This window comes from Electrona antarctica (genome assembly GCF_951216825.1).
Source record: "Electrona antarctica genome assembly, chromosome: 20".
Taxonomy (NCBI): Eukaryota; Metazoa; Chordata; class Actinopteri; order Myctophiformes; family Myctophidae; genus Electrona; species Electrona antarctica.
Window position 1 is genome coordinate 33,742,550 of NC_136801.1, and position 27,951 is coordinate 33,770,500.

General features: G+C 42.3%; 1 protein-coding gene across 3 annotated transcripts; it reads left to right on the forward strand.

Moving 5' to 3' along the window:
• The first annotated feature begins 4,056 nt into the window (after positions 1-4,056).
• Positions 4,057-26,928, forward strand: trdmt1 (tRNA aspartic acid methyltransferase 1). Of its 3 annotated transcripts, XM_079489536.1 has the most exons (11): positions 4,057-4,215; positions 6,701-6,810; positions 9,241-9,317; positions 9,779-9,850; positions 11,550-11,615; positions 18,501-18,570; positions 18,723-18,803; positions 20,680-21,023; positions 21,820-21,877; positions 22,740-22,869; positions 26,491-26,928. In XM_079489536.1, the coding sequence occupies exons 1-11, from the start codon at positions 4,140-4,142 to the stop codon at positions 26,589-26,591; spliced, it is 1,185 nt and encodes a 394-aa protein (XP_079345662.1). In that variant the 5' UTR covers positions 4,057-4,139; the 3' UTR covers positions 26,592-26,928. The 3 variants fall into 3 exon arrangements, 2 of the variants coding, with proteins under 2 accessions (XP_079345662.1, XP_079345663.1); XR_013788467.1 differs by lacking the exon at positions 21,820-21,877; XM_079489537.1 differs by lacking the exon at positions 11,550-11,615.
• Positions 26,929-27,951: the final 1,023 nt, after the last annotated feature.

A 27,951-nucleotide genomic window follows, 5' to 3' on the forward strand; every position in this document is an offset into this window, starting at 1 on the left:
ACCACTCCCCCCCAATCCCCATATGCAAATGACATAACGGTGCAGAGAGAGAGAGAGATAGAGAGAGAGAGTGAGTGAGAGAGTGTGTGTGTGTGTGTGTGTGTGTGTGTGTGTGTGTGTGTGTGTGTGTGTGTGTGTGTGTGTGTGTGTGGAGGCTGAGGATGAGTGACGCGTGTGGGAGCCTGTAGGAGTGGTTCCTCCCTGGCTGCATGGGGCACAGTGAACAGGCTTCCCCGCATTGCACCTCTCTCTCACTCCGTCTGCTATTGTTGTTCCTCGGGTGTTTCCCACTCACAAAGCGAGGAATGCCATTGAACTGCATGTGCCCTCCATCCATATCCCCACTGACTCCCCCCGATGTACCCGATGAGAGACTGCCTGGGCTTTAGATCACACCGTTTTTCCCCAACCACAAACTAATGAAAGCTGATTCCAGTGCTGTGTCCCCTGGCTATAGCACTGAGCACACACAGTGGTCTACTCCACACTACAGAATACATTAAACATGAATAGGATTGAGAATATAAACCTTTATTAACCACTTGGGATACATTAGCCCAACATATAGCGATGTAAATTGTAGATTGGATATTTTTGGCAAAGACATTTGCTGGAGTAGACCGGAAAACTCGGTCCAAGTAGGTGCACTGTCAGAGCCAACTCTGTCCAGTTTAGTCTAGACCAGGCAGGGCTGAGACAAAAACAATAATTTGGCCCAGACTGGCCCACCAACACCCAGCGCGCAGACACTCTACTGACTTTTCGGGTTGAGGCCCATACAAAGGGCTGTATTTTGCGACTCACGACTCCATGAGGCAATGCTATTTTCAAATATTTTGGAAACTCACCTATAATGAAATGCCCAATCGCATAACTACATAACTATGCAATATTGCTATAGGCAATAATAATTTAAAAAAGAATGAACAGTAATGTTTCCTATAGAACTATATCGTGTGTGTGTTTGTTTGTGTGCGTGCGTGCGTGTGATAGATAGGTCATTGCATCTTCTATGAGGAAACCTGTGTTTTCCTGCCCAGTGTCAATGGTAGATAATAATATCTACTATTGGCTGTCTACTCTTGTCCTGTACAGTCAGCTCTCATTCAAGCTACACATTGCAGCGGTCACTGCAGGTCACTGGATGTTGAAGGTTTACACGCGTCACGCTATTACATTCAAAGGATCAGACACTTCCAAAGTTTTCACACGTTCCCTCCTTCTCCGCTCCCTACATTGGCTCCCAGTTACTTCCCGCACAGTAGAGTACAAAACACTAGTCTCTCTCCGAGACAGATTGTTGACACACGTCAGAGGCACTGATTCCCCTCAATTTGCAGATGGGTTCTCAGATTGACAAAACACTGATGGTAAGGCACCCCCACACCTTCAAAGGCTGATCCAACTCATCCCTCCCGCTCACTCAGATCAGCTAACACTGCAGGGAAGTTGTCTGAACCTTCTCTAGCACTTGACCTAGCCTTCCCTTTATGGCCACGCAATGATAGGTTAAAATTAAATTTAGATAGCCGTTTTTATAGACAGATGTCAGATGTTCCTGAATAAAGTGCCTGGTGCTGGGAGTCTGGTGCAACTGCTCTAACTAAAGGCACATTCATAGTCTGGATTTTCGGTGGTGAGGTGACCACCACTCCGGTGGTGAGGTGACCACCGGAGCTGAAATAACATTGAGCGGTGGTGAGTAAAAACAGAGAGATGGGCTGGAGCGGTGGCGGTGGTTTGCTCTTCACCGCGGCTCATGACGTCATGTTGTAGTTCGGTGGTCACTGACCTCACCACCGAAAATCCAGACTATGAATGAGCCTTAAGGGTGGCGAGCGATGGTTCAATTGAGTCACGAGAAGATACGAGAAAAGAACAGAATGAGGGAAAACAACAGATGCATCTTGTATCATTGTTCACAGGCGTCAGTATTGGCCTATCTGATAAATCAGTTGATGGCCATGGGGTCAAGTATCAGTATGTGCTTATGCAGATGAGAGTGAGTCAACATATACTGTAATGTATTTACTGGTCAAGCAGATAAATGTCAGTCCTAATCATATAATCATAACAAGCATGTTAGTTTGAGCCAGACCAACGCATTTTGAACATGCCATTGCTGGGGAGTGGGGAGTGTCGACTCGAGTCTCAACACATATAAAGTTTACGTTTCAAAGTTTGCATTGATATCTCTTGAGATGATAAGCAATTACAATGGGATTGTGCATCCAGCTTTGTCGAGTGTCAACGCGATCACATTTTGGCCCGTGTTTGGGGGAGGGAAGCCGTGGGTGGGTATAGACTGAATTGTCACTCATGGGATGCAGGGGCGGCACCTGTCAGCACAAATAAGTGTTGGGCAGGAGGAGTAGGATGAAGGCTCTACAGCAGGGGTGCCAGCTCAACAAGATCTACACACCCAAAAAAGTATTACCCCATTGCTGAAAATAGCAGCACTGGCGTTACATACTATAAGACAAGCACACTTGGAATGGGAAATAGAAAGTGGAAATGGAATTCGTAGGTTATTTGTATATGACTTTGTAATGCTGTGTTTGTGTGCAACACTATTGAAAGCAAATTATTGCATTGTGTGTTTGAGCTGAAAGGCTCTTTTTGATGTCAATCAATCATCCATCTATCTTCAACCGCTTATTCGACTGGTCGCGGGTTCAACAGCTCCACCAGAGAGCTCCAGACTTCCCTCTCCAGAGCAACATTGGTGACTTCCTCCTGGGGGATCCCGATACGTTCCAAGGCCAGTGAGTCGATGTAATCCCTCTATCTGCCCCAGGGTCTCCTCCCAGTGGACGTGCATTGAGGACCTCCCTAGGGAGACGCCCGAGAGGCATCCTAACCAGATACCCGAACCACCTAAGCTGGCTCCTTTCCAGGCGAAGGAGCAGCAATCAATCAATCAATAAATCAATCAATCAAGTCACCTTAATTCAAGTAGCAGATGGCAAAAATATATATTTTTAATGATGTATATTTTTGGGCATGTCATGTGGTCTACCCTTTGTGATCTTTGTATATAGAGAGTATGCGCATGCTTAAAGTGAATGGCACATCGAGTGGCAAAGCAACAGGCAAAGTGAGTTTAACATCGTTTAATGTTGTTTAATGCAATCAGATATGACTTTTCTGTGTGGATGTATGGGCTGTCAAGGCCAGAAAGTAGTTTTTTGCCACTCAGTAGGCGTTCCTGCATAACTTCCTGGTTTGATGATGATGTCACGCTCATACCCTATATTGCGATCTACCTTCTGGTCTACCCCTACCCCTGCTCTACAGTATGTCCTCCCGGTGGGGGCTCCTCACTGGTAGGTGAGTAAGGATGCAGTGACTGACAACACAGACGTGTGTGTGGGGAGGAATATGAATTGGTATAACAACTAAATTGTGGAGAAGAAGTGGAGAAAAAAACAAGCAAATAACTTTAAAATGCTACAAGACCCTATACAATAACATGGCTCCCTACCTTTCTGACCTCCCTCACCACCATCATCAGTGGTTTTGAACTAAAGTAAAAAATAGCAATACCACTGTGTAAACCTATTTACAAAAGTGCTGCATTCAAAATCTTACCTATAAGTCATAGTATAAAAGCAGATGATCCTCATCAGAATGAAATATTTCTATATTGGTCCATTGATAACGACAAAAGCTCTATTTTATTCTCCGGCCATTCAAATCTGCCATTTTTTAAAGATTTGTATTAATTATTGGATTAATTTCATTATTAATAATTTAAATCTGCGAAGTATACTAGTAACTAAAGCTGCCAAATTAATGTGCCTCTGAGATATAGTGGAGTAGAGTAGAAGTATAAAAAAAATGAAATTGAAAGTAAAGTAAATGTACCTCAAAATGGTTCTCTCCCACTCCCTCTCAGGTCCGTTGATGCCAAACCCACTGGAAATCAGAATATAATGCTTCATCATTTTAAACAAAACGTTTTGTTTTAACCAAAACATATAATCTACTCTACCAGGTCTACCTTTATTATTGTTGATGATTGCGGAACCAAAGTTATCCGGAACCATTCCACGGAGGAATGTTTCTGGTCGGAGCGGCGCACGTCTGGAAACACGTGTATTGTATTTACATTTGCCTGTCAGATTGTTTTTGTTTTAATGTCAACAGCAATGGACGGTCTGAGGGTTTTAGAGCTGTACAGTGGCATTGGGGGGATGCATTATGCTTTAAAAGGTATGTACATTTACATTATGTATGCATATATAATTTACTTGGAGCCTGAGGTTTTCAGCCAGGCATGGTTCACACTTAGCCCTGGTCCAGTGCTAGGTTCACATGACGCTCGTACTTCCATGTTTCTCAGGGCTACAGACGACACAGTAAACTAAAGAGTTTTGGACCTGATTTTATACATCAGTGGCAGCGGTGGCCGAACGGAGTCCGGAGCGGTCTTGATACCGGAAGGTCGCCAGTTCGAATCAGCGGTCAGACACGTTAAAATGACCACCGCTGAAGTGCCCTTGAACAAGGCATTGAACCACTACGATGAAATGTTCTATGAGCAGGGCCTGGCTAGAAACAAGTTCTTGAGCTTAGCCCAGATACTCTGGGTAAATATAGTAATCATTTCATTGTCTCCACCAGGCCGAAGGCATGGGGAGAGAGTATGTTTTGCACTCCGTCCGTCCGTCCGTGTGTCCGTCCGTCCGTCCGTCCTTCCGTCTGTGAACAGCTAATCTCCGGCACCGTTAACCCGGTCGATGCCAAATTTTGCACACACATTCCCTGGATGCCAACGATGAACCTCTGCCCCAAAATGTCCAGAACGGCCTGTTATAGCGCCACCAGGAGGCCGCTTTGTGCAAAACAAGTTTTTGGACAGTACACCTACAGATTTTGTCCAAACATCAGGCAAATTGGTACACAGTCTCTCTAGAGCCATTCAACGAAACGGGTCCTTCAGATTTCTCAGACTCCATCCTGATTGGCTAAGATTGGCTTCCAAAGTTCGCAGGAGTGCTCAGTTTCAAACAAAATGCTGCCAATCATGAACACATCGTGTGATTTCCGTGAAATTGTGCATGCACATTCCCACTAGGCAGGAAGAAATGCCACATGAACATTTTCAACTCAGCCTCATGGTGGTGCTATAACTGGCCAAAAAGTGTTTTTTACCTCTAACTGCACGGATCTGTGGATAACTTTGTATGCCAACTCCCTAGAGGCCAAGGAAAAACCTTTGCCTGGAATTTTTCACATCTGCTCTTTATAGCGCCACCAGGAGGCCGACATATGTAAAAAAATGTACTCCTTCAGATTTTATCCAAATTTCACGCAAATCGGTACACATGCTCTCCATAGTCATGTTTGTTTGATTTCTCATAATCCACCCTCATTGGCTACAATTGGCTTCTAAACCTTTCAGGAGTAGCCCGCTTTGTACCCGTTTTGTACAAATCGCCACAACTACTCAATGCAGCGTCCGATTGTGGTGAAACTGTGCATGCATATTCCCACTATAGGCTTTGGAAGAAATGCCACTTGACAGTTTTCAAATCAGCCTCATGGTGGCGCTACAACAGGCCAAGCCGCGTCACACACACGTTTATATTGCTCCTAAACATTTTGCCAAACATCACACACACACTCCTATCCTCCTGGTGGAGACCTGTGCCCAGAAGGGCACTTTTTCTAGTTTCATTTCATTTCTTCTCAGACCTTTTCATTTCAATGACCCCCGCCCGGCCATAACTCTGAAAGTTACAGATCTGTTAGCCATGGTTCAGACGCTCTAGCCGCAATTTGCAACTCTAGATTTTTTTAATCATGGGATGAATCTAGAGTTGCAAATTGCGGATATTAAAGTTAAATAGAGCCAAATAGCCAAATAGAGTCAAAATAAGTCTGTGCCAAGAATGACACCCAGACAGCTCTGATGTCCAGAATCAGATATGTTCTCATATCTCATTACTGACTACACTACATGTTGCATATTAAACCATTTTATTAGATTACAAGGACAGTGTTTTGTATGTACAGGATTCCATTGACAACAATATAACCATAAAGAAACAAACAAGTCAATAGCCTTACATTTACTAACCTGACATCAAAGTAAAATACAACAACAGGTTTCAAGAAAGAAAAATATCATGTTCTTTAAGCTCTTAACCCTAGAAACTCGGGTACATTTTACCCAATGTAAAATGTTCCATAAAAAATATTTCTTGTCAAAATATATTGAAGTACAGCAAAACATGGCAACTTGAGGTACTCTTCTTTAATATTTATATTTCATCATGATTTTCCACAAAAAAACGAAAAATAGATATCATGGGGGGAGGGCCCTATCATAGGGAGGGCAAAATCGGTGAAACACGTGGGTATTATTATTTGAGCTTGTAGATCAGCTATTTTTTTTAAATCGTGAAAATGTGGCACACGTTTTTAACTAACATTTTTGCTTCTGGGGCTTCTGGAATTTTCAGATAGGGGTCGGCAGCCAATTTCACATCATTTTGGCGTCCTTGACATGAAATAGTTTGAGAACCACTGATACAGAAACATGGGTTTTTCAGAAAACTGTCATGATTTAGAAGACGTTTGTAGAATCTGTTCTCAGTCCTAAATGGGTTAACTGTGTGTGTGCATATAGTCAGAACAGTCCAGGTCACACAGCTCTCTCTCTCTCTCTCTCTCTCTCTCTCTCTCCCTCTAGAGAGCAGCGTAGCAGCGCAGGTCGTGGCCGCCGTGGACGTGAACACCACAGCCAATGAGATCTACAGGCACAACTTTCCGGACACGCCCCTCTGGCCCAAGACCATAGAGGTGCGTGTTGAATTGAATGGGGGCAAGGGAGGGTGGGGCCAGAGTGGTGTATAGAGGAGAGGGGCGTCATTGAGGGGGAAGAAAACGGCGCTCAGAGTTTTAATTACATTGTTTTCAATGAGAGCGGCTCACATATCCGCAATTTTTGGCATGTGTGCAACAGGGCAACTGTTTAAAGTAGGCTATTGTACAGTGACAACTAAATGTTTATGTTGTGCTATTACTAAAAAACGGGATTTAAGATCGTTAAAGCTGCAGGGCTCTTGGCTGAGTCCAGTGCATTCTGGCAACTTCCGGTCCAGTAACTATTCGGCTACCCATAGCCGACCCTGATAGCCGCACGGAGCGGCGATGTTGTACTGGCCCCATGAAGTGAACGGAGATGTCGTAATACTCGTGACTGTCCTTTTAATGGCTCTGAATGGGGGAAAGGGTGGGTGGGGCGGTTGACCCAGAGTGTAGAGTAGGAGAGTAGCTTTGATCTCGCCGCAAAGTGGGTGCCTATGGGCTATAGTTCCAATCATTGCTCCTATGGCTGGAACTATCCCATTGAGATGAGAATGAGCACTTCCGCACTCCATTGTTACAATGGGAGTCAACGCTAGTGTCATCACTCTCTTACTACATTACTCTGGGTTGACCACAGTCTACCTGGCCTACATTCTGAAGTCGAGGAATTTTGAACCCTTTGAACCGTTCCTAGACCAATTAAACCTTTTAGCCCGTGACCCAAAGGAGAAATGTCATGGACCCAAACAAGTGAAAATGGCGCATTGTGAGCTTATGTCCACTTAAAAGTTTTTGGAATTTATTTTAGTTGTTTTCATTTTATTCATGAAATTATTTTGAAATAAATATAACAATACAAAAAAGAAGAGGGATATACTCGCAACCCACAAAAATCGGTCCGCGACCCACTGTTTGGGAAACCGTGTCCTAGACTGACCCCATGGCCTCTGCAAACAAGATAAAACATATATGACACACACAACCCATCTTATTTACTGCTATGAATATCCTGTCTACCGTGTTACATACATACATAAACACAAGCTTTAAGAACAAAAAAACAACTAAACAAAACAAATATATATACATATATATATATATATATATATATACTTTTATAGCTTTTAAGTTATTTGCTTTGCTGTGCTGACACTGTCCCGTGACTGCCGGTTTTTAATGAGGTGTTTACGGTAAAAGTGTAACAGCAGAGGTTTTACTAAGGAGTAAAGGTCCAACGCTTGCTCAGCAGAAGCAAGCGTTGACAGGCAGTCCCTTCGACTGTCTCCTGGTAGGGCTGGGCAATTAACCAAAAATGTATTGAAACCGATCATTTAGATTTAGAACCAATAAGCGACTTACAAGTGAATAATCGAGAAGCATTGTTTTCTCCTGTGTATATATACGCGTGTGTTTTGGTGTGTGTCAAATAAACAAGTGGAAATGACAGTGGACATGACATTTGGGACGTGCTCCCCTTTTCATATATTTGATGTAGTGCATTTGGGGTTTAGTACTCGCATGATAAATCCCACTGTTGAAGCACAAACTCTTTTTGTAACTCGGACAACTTTAAAACGCTAGTCTGTCTGCATTTAGCACCTCCCCTCCTCCAAGACACTATACGTGAGCAGATCTAACAAGCTCACAACATCATTTGTCTTGTGAGCGGAGCTTATACTGCATTGATCTGCTATTTTTGGCGAATGATTTGGTGTAGAGTAGTCTGTCGAGACAGAAAAGACGGTGCTGATTTCCCTTTATTTTGCAGATCGGTTCCCAGGTTGGGTGTGGTGGGGAAAAAAGAGGGGGCCAAAGTATTGACCCCTGGGCAAATCAAATGTGCTTCACGTTGCAATGATTTAGCCTATAGAAGTCTGACCCATTTTTATGTTGTTATGGAATACTGTTGTGTTCTGTCATCTTGACATGGCAGTGTTGCCTTGTTGATTTATTCTGGAGTTGGCGTGGAGATATAGAGCACCAAAGTCTGACGTCAATATAGTTAGAGGGTGCTAAGTCCACGGGTTCGTGTACTTTTTCATTTGCATTGTAATGCCCATAGGACGATCTTAGATCGCCTGTGTTAGTGTGTTTGAACAAATAAACAAATCATCCCAGACATTTCACTCACACCTAATGTACTGCTGCTGAATTAGTTGCATTTTCGTTAGAACAGACTGTATCAAATGTGACTGACTGGCTGTCATAAACGATACAGAGACACCTCCCCGACAATATCGCAGAGACAGTTTGTTTATTTTAGGACCACAATTCTTATATGAGACGATTTTAAGATGTTATTCTCCACTTCTGCGAAGTCACGAACCCCTTGAAACCAGGGGATTAGCGAGTGACATCAGGACTTCGGACGGTGCTCTATTTGTGCCTAATACTGTGTATTGGATTTCTTTGTTCTTTCAGGGGATGACACTGGATAACTTCAACAAATTATCATTTGACATGATTTTGATGAGTCCACCATGCCAACCCTTCACCAGGTAGGTTTTCACATATCTGTATGTATGAGAGAAAAAGAGAGAGAGTGAAGAATCCATCCCCCCAAAATAATACCATCATAGTTAAAGGGGAAAACCAGCCATTTTCAACATTTTACTATGTCATTAATATACCTTAGAGCTGTTGTGTGGAAATAATAAAAAAGTCCCCCCATTTTGTGTTTCCTAGAACTGTAATTATGAAAAAAATCATTAACATGGTGATTTTTTTCAGACCTCTAGTTCTAGGAAACACAGAATGGGGGAACTTTTTTATTATTTCCACACAACAGCTCTAAGGTACATTAATGATATAGTAAAATGTTGAAAATGAGTGGAATGCCCCTTTAATTATCTGTCTACAAAAGCACACAACTGCTCCCACTTTATGCTGTTACTACCCATGTTTTTATTCATTTAAAGTGTTCCATCTTTTTTCTCCTGCCCTGCGTGTCTCTGTACAGACTTGGTTTGCAGGGAGACACGGCCGACCCGAGGACCAAGAGCTTTCTTTACATTCTGAGTCTCCTTCCAAGGTCAGACACGGCTCTTATCAACCACCATTACTCACTCTGTCAATGTGTCCTTGTGTACTCTTCAAAAACAAATATACATTTAAACATCACACAAACTGTGTGTACAATGTACAAACTGTACAACAATGTGTCCTTCTGTCTGTCTGAACAGCTGGCTTTTGTCCTCCTAGATGTGATCATGACGCAGTCATTTTACAGTCAGTTTTCTACCTCACCTCCGTAGTAGACTTGGACAGCTTCCCCTCTTTGTTGCCATCACTGCCAGTGTATTTCTGTAGCCACTAGTCATCATTTCCTACACACAGAACAAGGTACTGTACTGAGGATACCTAGGAACTAGTCTTGCAAAGCCAGAAAACTATTCCACAATCTCCAAGTGCTCGATAGAGTCTGGAACTACACTTCCTGAAATCCGAGTAGGGAAGCTGCCATTTCCGTTCACAACATTCTATTTTAAAATATCTTTTATATTTTATTTTCTGCTAGCAACAAGCTATATATGCTTAGATTATTCATATTTATATTAAAAAAAGTTTCTATGTCAGTGGTTCTCAAAGTGTTTCATGTCAAGGACTCCAAAAAACTGTAAAAATGTAATTGGCCGCCGACCCCCATCTGGAAATATGTTGTTCCAGGGACGCAAAGATTTGAGTTTAAAACGTTCGCTCTGAAAGAATATATATTCAAAAATTTGCGGCACATTTTCACGATTAAAAATGAATAAATAGCAGTCATCACTTCCTACACACAGAACAAGGTATTGTTCAGTGATGGGCTCTTGCTGGTTTTCAGATGCCGGGTGAGGACATCTTTGTCAGAGTCAGAGTACATGTTCACATGTACAGTACAAGGCATTTGGCAAACAAATAATTAACATATAGACAAATGAAGACCTTATTAGTTAATTAGTATTTTATTTTAAAGCTGTATTCCTCGCTGAATTTATTGAACAATGTAGGGAAAAACAAAACTACATAATGGATATACAGTGACTCTATAATTCCACCAGTCTATAATGTTCAATAGCCAGTAGCCAATCAACTTTAATTTCACAGAATTGTTGATTAAATCAACAAATCGGTTAGTCGACAAATACCTATGACTATTAATTGACTAAGAATGGCTGTCGAGTGTAGTCCTGCCATTTACAAAATGCCATGGTAATATTACTATTCACTTCAGAGGAAAGGCACGCTCAACTCAGTAAACAGTCTTTTAAAGGTGCAGACGTGCACGTGCTGCATGGGTGCAAATTCAGGGAGAACGTATAGAAAGAGCATATATTATTTTTATTCTCTTCCAATAGTACAGTACTGAAATTGACAACATACAGGATGATATGGCAGTCTTGGGTACAGTATTTACGGTGACAGATGGGACCGATGGGGTGGGGGGGACCGGGGGTTGGGGCGGGTAGGGGGTCGTTGCACAGCTGGTCTGTCGTATAGGTCCATGTGGTGATGGCAGGTTCTCCTTGAGCCACCCGATCCTCCAATCAATAAGTGCTCCCTCCTCACTGTGACATGCTCATTAGTTCCTATTGAAACATTGATTGATTGATTGATTGATTGATTGATTGATTGATGCATTTGACATGGACATTACGATCACATTGGACGGAAGTGTTGTAGCACCTTTGCAATTTCTTAACAACTGCACCACCCCCCTCCCCCCCACTCCCCCATCTGCACGCCTGTAGGCTGGCCACGACCCCTCGATTCATCCTGCTGGAGAACGTCAAGGGATTTGAGACCTCCTCGGCAAGGTAACCGTGGAGACTAGAGGGCGCTGGTTCTCAATCTGTGGTCCGAGGACCCTCGGGGGGTCCCTGTACTGAGGATACTTAGGAACTATAGTCTTGCATAGCCAGAAAACTATTCCACAATCTCCAAGTGCTCGATAGAGTCTGGAACTACACATCCTGAAATCCGAGTAGGGAAGCTGCCATTTCCGTTCACAACATTCTATTTTAAAATATCTTTATATTTTATTTTCTGCCAGCAACAAGCTATATATGCTTAGATTATTTATATTTATATTTAAAAAAAGTTTCTATGTCAGTGGTTCTCAAAGTTTTTCATGTCAAGGACTCCAAAAAAACGATATGTAATTGGCCGCCGACCCCCATCTGAAAATATGTTGTTCCAGGGACGCAACGATTTGAGTTTAAAACGTTCGCCCTGAAAGAATATATATTCAAAAAAATGTCACGATTAAAAATAAATAAATAGCAGATCTACAAGCTCGTAGCGCGGCACTCTGTGCCGCGCTACGAGCTTGTAGATCTACTATTTTTCAATAGCTAAAGTATGTAGCCGGTACGGATATGGTACAAAATGTACCGATATACAGTATATCGGTGGAGCTGATATGTCGGACGGACAATCACTAGTGGAGACAGCGAGGGTGGGTCCAAGTGGTGGGGCCCAGGGGGATGGGGGGTAGTCCCCATGGCAACTTGGCGGGCAGCCAGTGGATAAGTGGGTCAGGTTTTGTGTGTGTTTTGACCTTCCCTGGGGGATTCTGGCTAAAGAAACCCGCCTGTTAGCCTTTCTAAAAGCATTAGCCTGACCGCCTGCCAGGCTGGTAAGCTAAAGAATGTTGCCTTCTGCCTTCTCTCACAGAACATGTTTGGCCTTGGACATCTGAAGTTTCTTTCTAAAATGCTTTATTTTTGAGAGAGTGCTAGCCCCTCCTATGTTCAGCTTTTAGTGTGTGTGCAAACACAAACGTTGTCCTGACCTACACGAATGTTTTGACCGATTCTGTCCTGCACAAATGTGCATTTATTAGCAGGACTAATTTATTGACAAATTAGGATCTAATTCACGCCAGCATTTTCCCCAGTTGAGCTCTTATTTTGAAAAGTCACATTTCCAGACTTCCGGAAGTGAACATAAACTAGTAAATGAAACAGGTCCCGTTCAACTGTTGTTTACAAGATGGATCTATACCGGGGCACTGGAGGGCTCCACATCGTCGGCTCTGTGCCATCAAATAAACGTTGTTTTGACCAAAAATGCAATCTGGGACAAGGAATAGGAGATACAGGCGATTGAAAGAAACAGATAGAATGGATTATTATGGTGCCGACGATCTAAGATGGCCGACCCAGTGTTGTGACAACAACAGCTAGCTACCCGATGCTAACATAAGTAGCATTATGGCTTGATCGATCGAAAGCGCTATAAAAGCGCAATTGCCATTGATCTACGCCGGCAATGGCATTAAGCGTAGCATTAAATAATATGCATTAATTGACCTAGATCTACGGCAATGGCGGTATAAGTGTTAACATTAAATGCCATTGACAATGGACAATTTTCAGTGTTCGTGTACACACAACAGGACTTACCGTTGGGCTAGGGTGGGCTGAAGCCCGGGGGCCCCCGACTAGGGCCCCCCCCCCAAAAAAAAAAAAATGAAAATCCAATTCAAGTGAAATGTGTGTATTGTTATTGTATTTAGTTGTATTATGGTTAAACCATTGAGAGCTTCTGCCTGCCTGCCTCTCTTTTTAGGGGCCTGGGTACCCCAAAATGAAAACAAAATAGCCCAAAAAAAATTCGCTCCGCCGCGCGCCCCAAGGGGGGCCCTCAAATTTGCTCCAGCCCGGGGGCCCTCAGCAAGGTAAATCCGGCTCTGACACACAAACATTGCGTAACACAAACATTGAAGACGAAAGTGAGGACGCAACTTGCGATTGGCCGGAATGAGATCATGTATGATGATCTATGACATGGGTTTTCAACAGGTGGTCCGTGGACCACTGGTGGTCCGTGAAGGTGTTGCATGTGGTCCCTGACCATGCATTTAGTAATGTAGGAAAGTGAAGATTCGTATTTGAATTTATTGTATTGACCACAAGTTGAGAAACAATGCAGTAAATGATCTGGTGACAAATGATGGCAGCGTCGATGTTGTCAATTACTGGGAAGTCGGATGTCAAGAACTTCCACAGAAAAGTGAGTTAGAATCTCAAGGGAAACCGTACCGGATTGCCTGGTTGAGTCACCATTAAGGAAATGTGCCCATAATCAATCGCAAGTGTCTGCTTACTCATAGAGTAAGTTACAATGAACAGCAACATGAGTTCAATATGGAAGGTTAATTTCTTTCCCCCACACCACGACCATATCCCCCCTCCCAACACAACAATAGTCTCCAGGTTAATTCTCAGTCAGGGTGGTGGTCTCCAGGTTAATTCTCAGTCAGGGTGGTGGTCCCCAGGTAGATTCTCAGTCAGGGTGGTGGTCCCTGGTTCATAATCAGTTGAAAACCCCTGATCTATGATGATAAGAGCGCCCCTCACTTCACAGGTGTGATTTTTTTAATATTTCAGTGATGCAAATTGCATGCATGCTGCATCCTTAACCCATTCTGGGCAGGAACCCCTTTTGGTGTTTTAAGCGTTATGTTGTACTTTTAGCTGTTGAAAAATAGCAGATCTACAGGCTCATAGCATGGCTATTTTTGAAAAATCGTGAGAATGTGGCGCAAATATTTGAATATATATTCTTTCAGAGCGAATGTTTTTAACTAAAATATTTGCTTCTGTTACATAGAATTTTTGGGGGTCCTTGACATGAATTATTGAGAACCACTGATATAGGTTTTTCAGAAAATTGTCATGATTTAGAAGATATTTTTTAAATGTCGACTATGTGTTTAGCCCTAACCACACCAGAGGGTCGCCATGCAACTCCTTGCAACATGCAACTCCTTGCGACTACTTGCAACCATTATTCCCAATCGCATGTTGCAAGGAGTTGTATTGGTGTGGTTTGTTTTGTTGTAAGGAGTTGCAGTGGTGTGGTTTGGGCCTTAGACTCAGACTAAATTGAGAGGATGAAATCGAGTCATCCTCCGGGGGTCCTGGGATGCAATACTGTACTCAGTGCTGTACTCTAACCTCGTTGAAGTAGGACTCATGAAATGTCCCTGGCTGGGACCCATCTAAAAGACCACCCCTGGGTCCCCGGACCCATTACATTGAAAACCTATTTACATCACTGCATCCAGCTACACTATTTCGAGAGGATGGCCATGGAGTTCTAGACAGCTTTGACCTCACATTTTACACAACTGCTAAGTACTCTGCCAAGGTTCTATAGGCTTATAATCCCGCCCTCAATGTCTTCACAATAATCATGACACTGCTTTATTACACAATACCTCCGCTGGCTACTTCCTGAAGTGGTGCAACGTCATTTTCGCAATCACTTCTGGCCCCTCCATTTTTTCCCACACTTTAAAACAATATATAATAATGTTTTTATTTTTATTTGTATTAATTTAAAAATGTAGGATTTTCTTTTCATGGTGCTAGTAAATAAGTATATGATTGCAATTAGGAGATTATGTAATAATTGTGACGGACCTAGTTATTATGTTGGGAGGCATCCTTTGGTTAGACATAGCATTGGTTAGACATAAGGTTGGTGAGGGGTGCGTTAAAACGACTGGATTAAGGTTGGTGAGGGGTGCGTTAAAACGTCCGGACTAAGGTTGGTGAGGGGTTAAGGGTTGGGAGAGTAACAGTAAAGACCTCAGGATTAGGTTAAACCTGGCTGTTAGCCTGGTCCGGAGAAGTCCACAGCATTATTAGTTTCCATCGTAACTAATGTGGCATTGCTTTCATAAAACCGAATCAAGCCTCAACATATCCAGGTTAACTGGCTAAATTAATCTGGCAAGAACCGGTTAATCGCTGATCCAGGATATATTAAACCAGGATATCTGTTAAATCCCGGTTTAATCCCTAGTCCAAGTTTTCATGAAACAGGCCCCATGTCATTTTGAAAGTAGCTCTCGTCAAAGAAGTGTGGGCACCCCTGAGCTTCACTAATCCCAGAGGATGGCCATTGAGTTTGAGGCAGCTTTGACCTCATGTCTCACAGCACACGCACGCTCAAATGACTCGACATTTGCTAAGTACTCTGCCAAGGTTCTAGCCTTATTATCAATGTCTTCACAGTTCACATATTGTACAGCAAGCATGGCACTGCCTTATTACGCAATACCTCTGCTCCGCTGGCTACTTCCAGAAGTGCTGCAGCGTCATTTTCGTCATCACTTTAGGCCCCTTCGCTTTTTCTCAAACTTTTATTGGATTTTTAAAAAAATGTTCCCGTTACCAGTGTCACAATAATCATGACACTGCCTTATTACACAATACCGCCGCTGGCTACTTCCTGAAGTGGTGCAACGTCATTTTTGCTATCACTTCTGGCCCCTTCGCTTTTTCTCAAACTTTTATTGGATTTAAAAAAAAATGTTTTTAATATTATTATTATTTATTTTAGGTAGCCTGTCATATAATTGCGATTAGGCAATTATGTAATAATAGGCCTAGTTATTATGTTACTACAAGTAAGTAAGTACACCCTGTAAACAAACTTAGAAAACCTTTGTGGTTTCCTGCCACACAGAGGTGGAGCATGGTAGTCTACTGAACGGGGAAGTAGATGCATTAGATTAGACAGAGAGTGAAAGAAGAAGCCACTCTGAGCTACAGCCACTGAGAAGATAGCTACTGTACAATCTGTACAAAAGAAACGTATTTTAGTAACAGAATGTCTGATATGACTGCATCCAACTCCGATCCCGAGACCAGCGTCCTGGGGAAACTGATAAGTTACGTGAAGACTAAGAAAGGACTTACTCTCGCCGCAGAAGTACTCCTGACCCTGGTCGTTGTCATCTGCAACCTCGTCTCGCGGTCTGGCTGGGTCGTCCTGCCAATTTTTGCGATGATCTCTTCCGCTCTCTTTTTTGGAATCTTCATGATGGATCTGGACAAGCAGTACAGACAGGTCCACTGGCTCTGGACTGATTTCTTCCGTGCCGCCGCTGACAGCGCGTTCTTCCTCATCGTCTCTCTCATCATGGTGTTCGCTAGCGTGGATAGTGCCGGCACCGCAGGCGCGCTGTTTGGTTTGACCGCCAGCCTCGTGTACGCCTATGACACTTACACCATCGTCCTGCAGCTGAAAAGCAGCCAGCAGCAGAACGCAGCGGACGCAGCTGTTTTGGTTTAAGCTCTGAACGCAGAGCGTAAACGAGCCAAAGGACACATGCTTATCCTCATCAAGAAGAACACACTGAAAGACAGAGTGAACAGTCACCAGAGACAACTATCGCGCAGAGTGGAAGGTGGACAATAAAATGAACAGTCACCGGAGACAACTATCAGCAGAGTGGAAGGTGGACAAGAAAACAAACGGATCATAATAGCCACAGTTCTGGTCTCAAAAGAGGAGAGGTTCATGTCAGAAAGACCAGGAGGCCGTAGCCAACAACACAGTCAAATCCTCAGTGTTAATTTAACTCTCTGACGTCTCAAAAGGAGCTCTGGGTGTTTTACTGTGAATAATGCAGTGGGATGTGACGTGAGTGACACAGGATGCGGCAGGAGGCTTTTTTTCTGCTATATGACTAAATCTTACTACTGTAAATTATGATTAGGGTCTATGACGTTGTTATACCTTTCAATCTGGGTTAGCATCTGTGTCATTTTAGATGTATGAACATGAATCTTAAATTATAATCTTAAAGGCTTTCATTTTCCTCACTCGGGTAACAACTACAGTAGGCTTCTCGTTTATGTGTTAGGATAAACAATGGCTGTTGTTTACAGTATGTATTAGCAATAGGTCCAAGGGACAGAACATTTTCTCAAACATTATGAACTGTTCAATAAATGTTTATTCAGTTTGTGTCTTTCATTGTTTGTTCTTTTTTTGAAAGACGCGTTCATTCACCATGATTTGGATTTGTGCATTTTAACGTGTTTTTCTTACCCTCATGTCCATATTTCACTCTGATATCTTGTGTGAGGCGACACACCAGTATGTGCTGTTTGTTTTGTATACCAGTCTCACATTGACAAAACACGCAGTCTATGACAACCGAAACTGTGTAAAAGTTATCCTCAAATGGTCCTCAATGTACACACAAAGCTTTGCATGAAGAAATAGCGGTGGCCCTTTAACGTCCCACCTACATTCTCCCCTTTCATTCAACAGTCATTGTTTTACTCTGAGGAAGTGTGGCTCAATTTAACCTTTCTTACTCTCAAGATGAACCTTTGGAAACTGTATCAGGGATCCTTTGAATGTGCATAGTGCTACTTAATGTGCGTAGGGGTCAGACGATATTGTAATTTTTTACGACGAATCATTCGTATAAACCGACAGCAACATCACGATGTGACACGTGTTGACGTGTACATCTACTCTTTCCACTATGTCTGAAAGTGCTCGAAAATATATGAATATGGAAAGTATTATGACGATTATGAAAAAAATGATTGCGCTCATCCATCCATCTACTGTATATAAAAATGTGAAGTGAGGGGCGCTCTTATCATCATCATACATCATCATGACGTAAAATAGACACACTGCCTATTTGCTCAGACACTATGACGTAAAACTCTCCATTCATTGTCAATGGGAATTTAATGTTTGTTTAAGACGAAGTTTGTGGACGGTAACCAAAAGCTGGATGTAGGAGGGGCTAGCACCGCTCAAATACAAAAATACAACTTAGGAGATATATTCATGCTTAGATCAAACACAATTTGGACCCACGTTCGTTGTGAAGACATGCTATTGGCCTTGACTTCTTGTTTCCGTTCTTTATTTAGGGAATCATTGGTGGAAACACTGAAGAATTGTGGATACACTTTTCAGGAGTTCATGGTGTCACCGACAAGTGTAAGACCTGCATTATTTATGCCAAAGAAGACTTAATTATACTTGTCATGATGTGCCAAATTAAGACTCCGCTATATATCTTCTCATTATCATATTCCAAATGAGACTCAATTTGTGATAATCCTCTCCTCTCGTGTCTTTTCTGAACACAGCTTGGCATCCCAAACTCGAGACTGCGTTACTTCCTTATTGCCAGAAAAACAGGCAGCTTCTCCTTCCAGACACATTCAGAGGTAAGTGGGCCCAACAGTAACCAGCGGTGTCACAGTGATACAGAAATACAGTTGGAGGCCATCGATATTGTCCCTTATCATTTGACCCATTTAGGCCTGACCTCAAAATTAAAAAAAATCCTTCTAAATCCTCCAGTTTTCTGAAATAAATATTTTCACGATTTTTCAAAAATAGCAGACCTACAAGCTCGTAGCGCGCCACTCGGTGGCGCGCTATGAGCTTGTAGATCTGCTATTTTTCAATAGCTAAATTATAACATAATGTTTAAAACACCAAAAGGGGTTTTGCGCAGATCACGCAAACCTCAGCAAAAAGAAAAGGACAATATCGATGGCCTCTGTATGTGGCCCAAATAGCTGACCTTTTTTTAGAAGAGTGTGAACAAAAAGATTTGGGTCACATTTGTATATGGCATATATATTTCTTTTGGGACTATCTCCCATTCTTCTAGGCAGAACCTTTACCCAGTTCTGCACGGATACAATGCGATTCTTGGGAGATATGAAATAAGTTCATGAAATGAGACACATAGTATTTATTTTACCTTTTGACATTTTTTTAGGCTATACAAAAATATTATACATCTGCCTGATTGGCGATTGGGCTGCAAGTTGGGCTGCAAGCTGTCTTTCAATCAGGCTGTCTGTTGAGGCCTCATTCACACGTACCAAACACCAATCAAGCAATGTTTGGTCGTTTTTTTGTTTTTTTGGGCCACCACAATGCTTTTCCAATGGGAGTCACATGGTTTGATCAAACATTTGTGTTTGATCGCTGATTGCTGATTCCTCCCCCCTCATCAAACAAAAATGTTTGGTCAAACCATGTGACTCCCATTGAAAATGAATTGGAGCAGCAATCAAAAAGCAATCAGGCATCACACACGGACCGAACATTTGTTGTGTAGGTGTGAACTAGGCCTAAGAGAGAGAAAGACTGCTTCCGTTGTCATTGGGACATGTTAAAAAAGCCAATTAATCAAAAAAACGCTCTGTGTGGACCCTTATAGAGGTGATGCTCAGTGTCTGGTTTCCGCCATCCACTTTTGTGGCTAAATAGTTCAGAGGATTTTGAACCCCTTAGCCTGAGTGGCATTTAGATGTATTTTGGCAAACATGCAGCAGGCTATCGTGTGCCTTTTAGTGGGTAATGGCTTCTGTCTGGCCTACCACCATAAAAGCCGGTTGGTTGGTTTAGTGCTGCACTGATTGTCATCCTACTGTAAGGGTTTCCACAAAGAATACAGTTGCAGGCAGCCACTGACAGAAGAAATCAAATGGAGGGATGATCTAACACAGGTCCTTGATTGGCAGTATTTAGTTAATTTGCTCATACATTTAATTTCAGGAGAGCATTTTCTGGTATAGCCAAATGGGCCAGACATGATATTTTACTGTCAGTTTTCCAATCGTATAGATAGAAACGAGATGAGAGAGAAGAGACGACAGGACACTTTGTCTGCTCCTTTTTACCTCTACACCAAATCTCTAATACCCAAAATAGCTGATCTACAAGCTCACAACTTGTCACGTGACACGTTGTGAGCTTATACTGTAGATTGGCTACAGTACAATTGTGACTTGCCCAGAATAAGGACAATATGGTTTGTGGTTAAGGAAAAGTTATTTATAAACTTAACATAGCCTACAGTACATTTTGCAGCCCTGTGCAATTAAAATCAGCTGTGATGTCATAACATAACACGGTACAGAAGCATTTCAATCATTCATTTGTTTAATCCTCCTCAGGATCACACTGAGTGACACGTTTGTTGACACCCAGTAACACTCTCTCTCTCTCTCTCTCTCTCTCTCTCTCTCTCTCTCTCTCTCTATCTATCTATCTATCTATATATATATATGTCCCTCTGAGCAGATCATAGAAGGATTCCCGCCACCCGCTGACAATAAAGCCTCAGACCTCTCCACGCCCGCTTCCTCACACACTTCCTGCCCGGGCACCTGCCCGCAGGCGGAGGAAGCCGGGGACGTCCTGTACAAGCTGGAGACGGCGCGCGACGCCCAGAGGAAGTCCAGTCAGAACGGTGACCTGTCGCTGCGGCAGATCTGTGAGTTCCTGCCGGGTCCGGAGGAGGCCGAGGGGGGAGACGGAGCAGGCATGGACCGGTACCTCCTGCCTCCCAAGACCCTGCTGCGCTACGCTCTGCTGATGGACATCGTCAGGCCCACCTGCCGGCGGTCCGTCTGCTTCACAAAAGGGTACGCATGCATTGGATTCAAGTTCTGAGTCGCCGCGACTGATTTCAGTCATTTCCATAGTCTCCATAGAGTGAACAACTCTTAGCTTTCTCTAAAGCAAGGACAAGGGGTTCCCAAAGATTTCAGGCTGTTATACCCCAAGATAATCATAAATGAACCCCCCCCCCACCCTGACAAGCACTGTGAATTGTAAGAGTTGAGGCATTTAGTTGACTCGTTTCTACAAATATTGTGAAGATAGCAGATCTGCAAACACAACGCCTCACATTGTGAGCTTGTAGATTGGCAATTTTCAAAATAATTGCCTCTTTCTTAGGTAATATTTGACGTTAGGCTTTTGCTCTACTAGAAGTAGGAGCGAGTTTGGTTTGCTTTTGGTCTTTGGTGCATCAGGTGCATCCTCACACTGGCACTGTCTGTGTTGTCAAACGTGTGACCACCACCAGAAGGCATTTTTATTTGTACCCTCAGAGCTTGCACGCAGTTTTTGCCAAAGCGACACACAAGCATAACATCACCATCTTACCTGTTGGTGTTGCTTAATGTAGTGATTCTCAAACTTTCTTCATTTCAAGGTTGAAGAACGTTTAGTATGCATTTGGCCACTCAGAGTTACCAATATTTTAGCTGGGGACCCCCCTGGAACCCCTTCAACCCCACTTTGAGAACCGTTCAACCACATACATCTGTTGTTTGCTTTACCAAGATGATTGTGTGGTGCCAACATCGGAGAATGGACTGAATAATTAAGACTTTGGCTTTCCATGTATGTGTTTTCCTGTGCTCCCTCAAACAGCTATGGTCATTATGTGGAGGGAACCGGTTCTGTACTGCAGTCCTGTGTGGAAACAGAGGTAGGAACTTAGGAAGGAAGTGACTTCATTCTTGTCTTTCCTTAACCCATTTAGACCTGAGGCCGCGTCTGTGTCACCTTATAGCTTTTAACCACTTTAACCATTATTTTACACTTTAGCTGTTGAAAAATAGCAGATCTACAAGCTCGTAGATCTGCTATTTTTGATAGATTGTGAAAATGTGGCTCAAATCTTCACGGTGAACTATTTAACTCAAATATTTGCTTCTGGGGGGGGTCCCTAGAACAACATGTTTTCTGGGTCGCCTGTAGTTTCCATTAGCTTGGAATCCCCATTGATGATGCCATGTCGTTGGTAGGCAGGTTTCTGTCCACAGTCTGTCTACAGTCCACCAATGAAACACATCCTGTAGTCACTACAGGATGTGTTTCATTGGTGGACTGTAGACAGACTACAGATGTCATTGTAAAAGCATTTTGTGACACTGTTTGCAATGTGTGTCCATCAGATAAATGTGAATATTTGAATGTCAATGTTCAAGATTTGTACAGTACATACGTCATGATCTTACACACACACACGCACGCATGCGCGCACGCACGCGCACGCGCACAGTGTAGTGAGTAGACAGAAATGATGTTGAGCATTTAGTGAAGACCAAGATAAGGTTGAAAATGGGTTGAAGTGCTCTTTGAATGTTGAATTTAAATCACATTGAATTGCACAAGTAAATGTGCCTTGCTTTGCCTTATACTGGCTCTGTATGCAGCACCTCAGTTCAGTTCAGTCAACAATACAGACCATCAAGCAAGTACAAAGCTGAAAAAAAACCCAATATATAAGATACGTTTATTTCGTATTTGTTTTATTTTTGTGTTGAACGTGCTGTCTGTTTGTGCAGATGGAGGCTGTGTTTAAGGGCTTGGATCAGGTGTCAGAAGAGGACAAACTGGAGCGTCTGTCCAGACTGAAGCTACGTTACTTCACTCCCAGAGAGATCGCCAACATCATGGGCTTCCCACAGGACTTCTGTACGTTAGTTAACATTTACCATAATTAACTAACCCAACATGGGCTTCCCACAGGACTTCTGTACGTTAGTTAACATTTACCATAATTAACTAACCCAACATGGGCTTCCCACAGGACTTCTGTACGTTAGTTAACATTTACCATAATTAACTAACCCATCATGGGCTTCCCACAGGACTTCTGTACGTTAGTTAACATTTACCATAATTAACTAACCCATCATGGGCTTCCCACAGGACTTCTGTACGTTAGTTAACATTTACCATAATTAACTAACCCATCATGGGCTTCCCACAGGACTTCTGTACGTTAGTTAACATTTACCATAATTAACTAACCCATCATGGGCTTCCCACAGGACTTCTGTACGTTAGTTAACATTTACCATAATTAACTAACCCAACATGGGCTTCCCACTGGACTTCTGTACGTTAGTTAACATTTACCATAATTAACTAACCCATCATGGGCTTCCCACAGGACTTCTGTACGTTAGTTAACATTTACCATAATTAACTAACCCATCATGGGCTTCCCACAGGACTTCTGTACGTTAGTTATCATTTACCATAATTAACTAACCCATCATGGGCTTCCCACAGGACTTCTGTACGTTAGTTAACATTTACCATAATTAACTAACCCATCATGGGCTTCCCACAGGACTTCTGTACGTTAGTTAACATTTACCATAATTAACTAACCCATCATGGGCTTCCCACAGGACTTCTGTACGTTAGTTAACATTTACCATAATTAACTAACCCAACATGGGCTTCCCACTGGACTTCTGTACGTTAGTTATCATTTACCATAATTAACTAACCCATCATGGGCTTCCCACAGGACTTCTGTACGTTAGTTAACATTTACCATAATTAACTAACCCATCATGGGCTTCCCACAGGACTTCTGTACGTTAGTTATCATTTACCATAATTAACTAACCCATCATGGGCTTCCCACAGGACTTCTGTACGTTAGTTATCATTTACCATAATTAACTAACCCATCATGGGCTTCCCACAGGACTTCTGTCCGTTAGTTAACATTTTCCATCATTAACTAACCCATCATGGGCTTCCCACAGGACTTCTGTACGTTAGTTAACATTTACCATAATTAACTAACCCATCATGGGCTTCCCACAGGACTTCTGTACGTTAGTTATCATTTACCATAATTAACTAACCCATCATGGGCTTCCCACATGACTTCTGTACGTTAGTTAACATTTTCCATCATTAACTAACCTATCATGGGCTTCCCACAGGACTTCTGTACGTTAACATTTAATATAACTAACTAACCCAACATGGGCTTCCAGCAGGACTTCTGTACATTAACATTTACTATAACTAGCTAACCCAATATGGGCTTCCCACAGGACTTTTGTAAGTTAACATTGGGGCGACTGTGGCTCAGGAGGTAGAGCAGGTCGTCCAATGATCCATGGGTCGGTGCTTCGAATCCTGGCTCATCCTGTCCACATGTCGAAGTGTCCTTGGGCAAGACACGGAACCCCAAATTGCTCCCGATGTGCTGGTTGGTGCCTTGCATGGCTTCCGCCGCAATCGGTGTATGAATGTGTGTGTGAATGGGTGAATGTGCTCTATGTAAAGCGCCTTGGATAAAGGCGCAATATAAATGCACCATTTAACATTTACCATCATTAACTAACCCATCATGGGCTTCCTACAGGACTACTGTAAGTTATCATTTACTAACTAACTTACCTGACCCACGCCAAATTCTTGGGTACGGTCTCTTTTTGGAGAGAAATGACTACCTGTCAGTCACTGTCAATACATTATAAAGTATACATATTTATATATACACGGCCTATACAATCATTCTGCCTGATTGCAGAGCAAGAGAGAGAGTAGCAAGGTAAGCCTATAGTAATTATGACATCAGCACAAACCTCAAAGTGCAAAAGTATCCGATCAAATTGTTTCTAGTTCTAGTAACTTTCTTACGTGTCACCACTAGAGACCTGTTTCATTTGAGAAGATGGACAGTGCAATAGTCTTTCCCAAATAATTGTTACATTGACTGCAGAAGTGCACTTTTTTCATCAATAAAAAACACAAAACTGAGTCTGCACTCTGCGCATGTAAAAAAGAAAAAGAGGGAAATTTGTATCCGGGGTAGGCCTACAGTATCTGTACTTTGTAATAGGGTTGTGTGCTTTGTAAGGCTGTACCTTAGCCCTTTTTTTAGGACTCGAACTTCGGCAGGAATTTTCGAGCGAACATCCGGACCATTTGTTTCTAATTAATTTAAAAAAATAACCTTTGAGATATCCGTCTCGATCAGAGCGCAGCGCGTCTCCCCTGCTCTTTATCAATCTCTCTCGTCTCTCCCAACACACACACACACACACACACACACACACACACACACACCGTCAAGTGGCTCCGCGAAAACAGCTGATCTGCAAGCTCATGTGAGCTTGCTGGCAGGCAGCTAAAACAGCGTATATTGCTCGTTATTTGTCCCACCTGTGTATTCTCAGAAGAGCATTGAAGTGCTTAACAATGATCAGAGTTCCCTGCTTTTTGTGATGTGATGCTAGAGAGCATATGCTAATATATCATGGCTAAGAACGGTTCCCCCTGTCAGCGATCATGCTGGTGTGTGTGTGTGTGTGTGTGTGTGAGAGAGAGACACCTCAGACATTCCATTCAATGGAACTCTTTTGTTCTCACAGAACAAGGTGAGAAAGGTCAATCACCTCAGCTGCAGGCCAATCACCAAATTAAGAGATGCACGGGAGATGGGACAGCAGAATTAGGAGATATTTCTTTAAAAAATCATAACTTCTGACAGGAATGCACTAGAAACTTACTGTTTGTTTACATGCTCATATCGCATTCTCGCCGAGATATATTTTCGAGTTAATAAAAAAAATGAAAAAAAAATAATATTTTTTATTTAATAAAAAATAAATAAATAAAAAAAACGAATGGTTCAAGCCCATTAATTAAGATTCGAGTGCCAACCCTAACGAGCGAACATTTGAACCTTGAATGTTTGGGGACAGCCTTAGTGCTTTGTCCACTTTGTTTTTTATAATAGTCACATATACAGAATCAAGACACAGATGTCATTGTAAAAGACAGTTATGCACTATGCCTTATAAATAGTGTTTTTCTTTTTTACAAAGACCCATTGTAAATGCGATTAAACATGGGTGAAGAATACTTTGTGGTCATTCTAATAGTGTATTACTGATTCGTCTATAAAACTGAAAATCATATTCTTAACCCATTTTGGGGCTGGAACCCCTTTTGGTGTTAGCATTATGTTATGCTTTAGCTATTGAAAAATAGCAGATCTACAAGCTCATAGCGCGCCGCCGAGTGGCGCGCTACGAGCTTGTAGGTCTGCTATTCTTTTTAAATCGAAGAACGACTGACATGGAAACATAGCCTTTTCAGAAAACTGTCAGGATGTAGAAGACATTTTTAGAATCTGATCTCAGGTGAAAATGGGTTAAGGTAATCATTGTTTTCTTTCTTTCTTTCTTTCTTTCTTTCTTTCTTTCTTTCTTTCTTTCTTTCTTTCTTTCTTTCTTTCTTTCTTTCTTTCTGTTGTCTTTAAACACTTCCCTGCAGCCTTCCCAGAGACGATGTCGGTCAAGCAGCAGTACCGCGTGCTGGGGAACAGTCTGAATGTGCTTGTGGTGGCCCGGCTCATTCAGCTCATGGTATCCTAACACAGACAACACTGTTCTGCTTTATTGGTTGTTTGCCTGTAGACCAACAAAGACTGCGCTTGAATACAGAGAAATATACACATTTCTATGATGACCATCCGGACGGTCATTCAAGGAAGTACTTCCTGTTGGAAGTGGCATTGTGGTTAATAATGAACATTGAACAAGGAACCTTTGGTTGCTACGCACAGCTTGTTTGGCTGAACCGCGACGATGGTAGAAAACCAAGAGAACAAAATGCACTTCTGGAATTATAATGGTAAACATGTATTCTATTTAATGTTTTATTTTTATTTTTTTATTATCCGTTTCTCTAAATAAAATTGTTTTATATGTATTCTGAACACTGTTCTAATGCTGCCTTTGGACCCTTGTTAGCCTCACTTCACAAGATGTAGGAGCATAGTCAGCAGTTACTGGAGTCTGATGCCTCTCTAAAAAAATACCCATATGTTAAAGCTGCTATAAGCAATAATATGTCAAAATATTAATGAAGTGTTTTTTTTTTTAATGAAAAAATGTAGTCTCTGTGACACATCTAGGGGCCGCAATCTGCATTCAAAGATTTTCCTAGAAGCTTTGTCATTGGTCGATTTGCCTGTCTGTTTCCTGATTGTCACAGAGACTAAATTTTTTTGGGAGCGTTCTACCCATTGCTGGCTGTCTGAATACCAAAAAAAGGTCATTTAAATTTTGACATTATTGCTTATAACAGCTTTAAATAAGGCTGGAATTCTCCTTTAACCACATTTTTGGAGTGAACATTCAGTTCAAATAGCAGATCTATAAGCTCACAAGGCATTGCAACATGGTGCTTTGGGAGAATAGCTATACAGCTTGTGAGCTTATAGATGGAGCTATGCTCAGCGAATAGTTTGTGGTGTCGAGGCAAAACAGGAGGGGGGCCTAACATAGACCTCTGAGGGACTCAGAGGGCAACAACATACTGTATATCCTGTACGGCAGGGGTGCCCAAAAGGTAGATCGCGATCTACCAGTAGATCACAAAGGCTGTGCAGGTAGATCACATGACATGCCCCTAAAGAGTATTTCATTTAAATATATTGAAGAAAAAAAACGATAAAAAAAACAAAAACATTTCTCCCTCTCTATTTCCCTTTCCAAGTGCATTTGTCTTATACTGTACAGAATGTAACACGAACTCTACTATTCCGAAGCCCCCTCAGGTTCATATTTAAATTATTTTCAGCAATGGTATAATAATTGATTTGGTGGGTAGATCTTGCCGAGCTGGTCATTTTGAAAGTAGCTCTCAAGTAGAAAAGTGTGGGCACCCCTGCTGTACGGTTAATGTTTCCTAGAAACTGAAATTCTTAATGTGATTGCATGTTTTATTGCA

Excerpts from the sequence above, each read along its gene's own strand:
- trdmt1 (XM_079489536.1), top strand. The coding sequence starts at position 4,140 with ATGTCAACAGCAATGGACGGTCTGAGGGTTTTAGAGCTGTACAGTGGC. Across the intron at positions 11,616-18,500 it reads TTTGAGACCTCCTCGGCAAG|GGAATCATTGGTGGAAACAC; the intron begins GTAACCGTGGAG and ends TTCTTTATTTAG. Across the intron at positions 18,804-20,679 it reads CCTTCCAGACACATTCAGAG|ATCATAGAAGGATTCCCGCC; the intron begins GTAAGTGGGCCC and ends CCCTCTGAGCAG.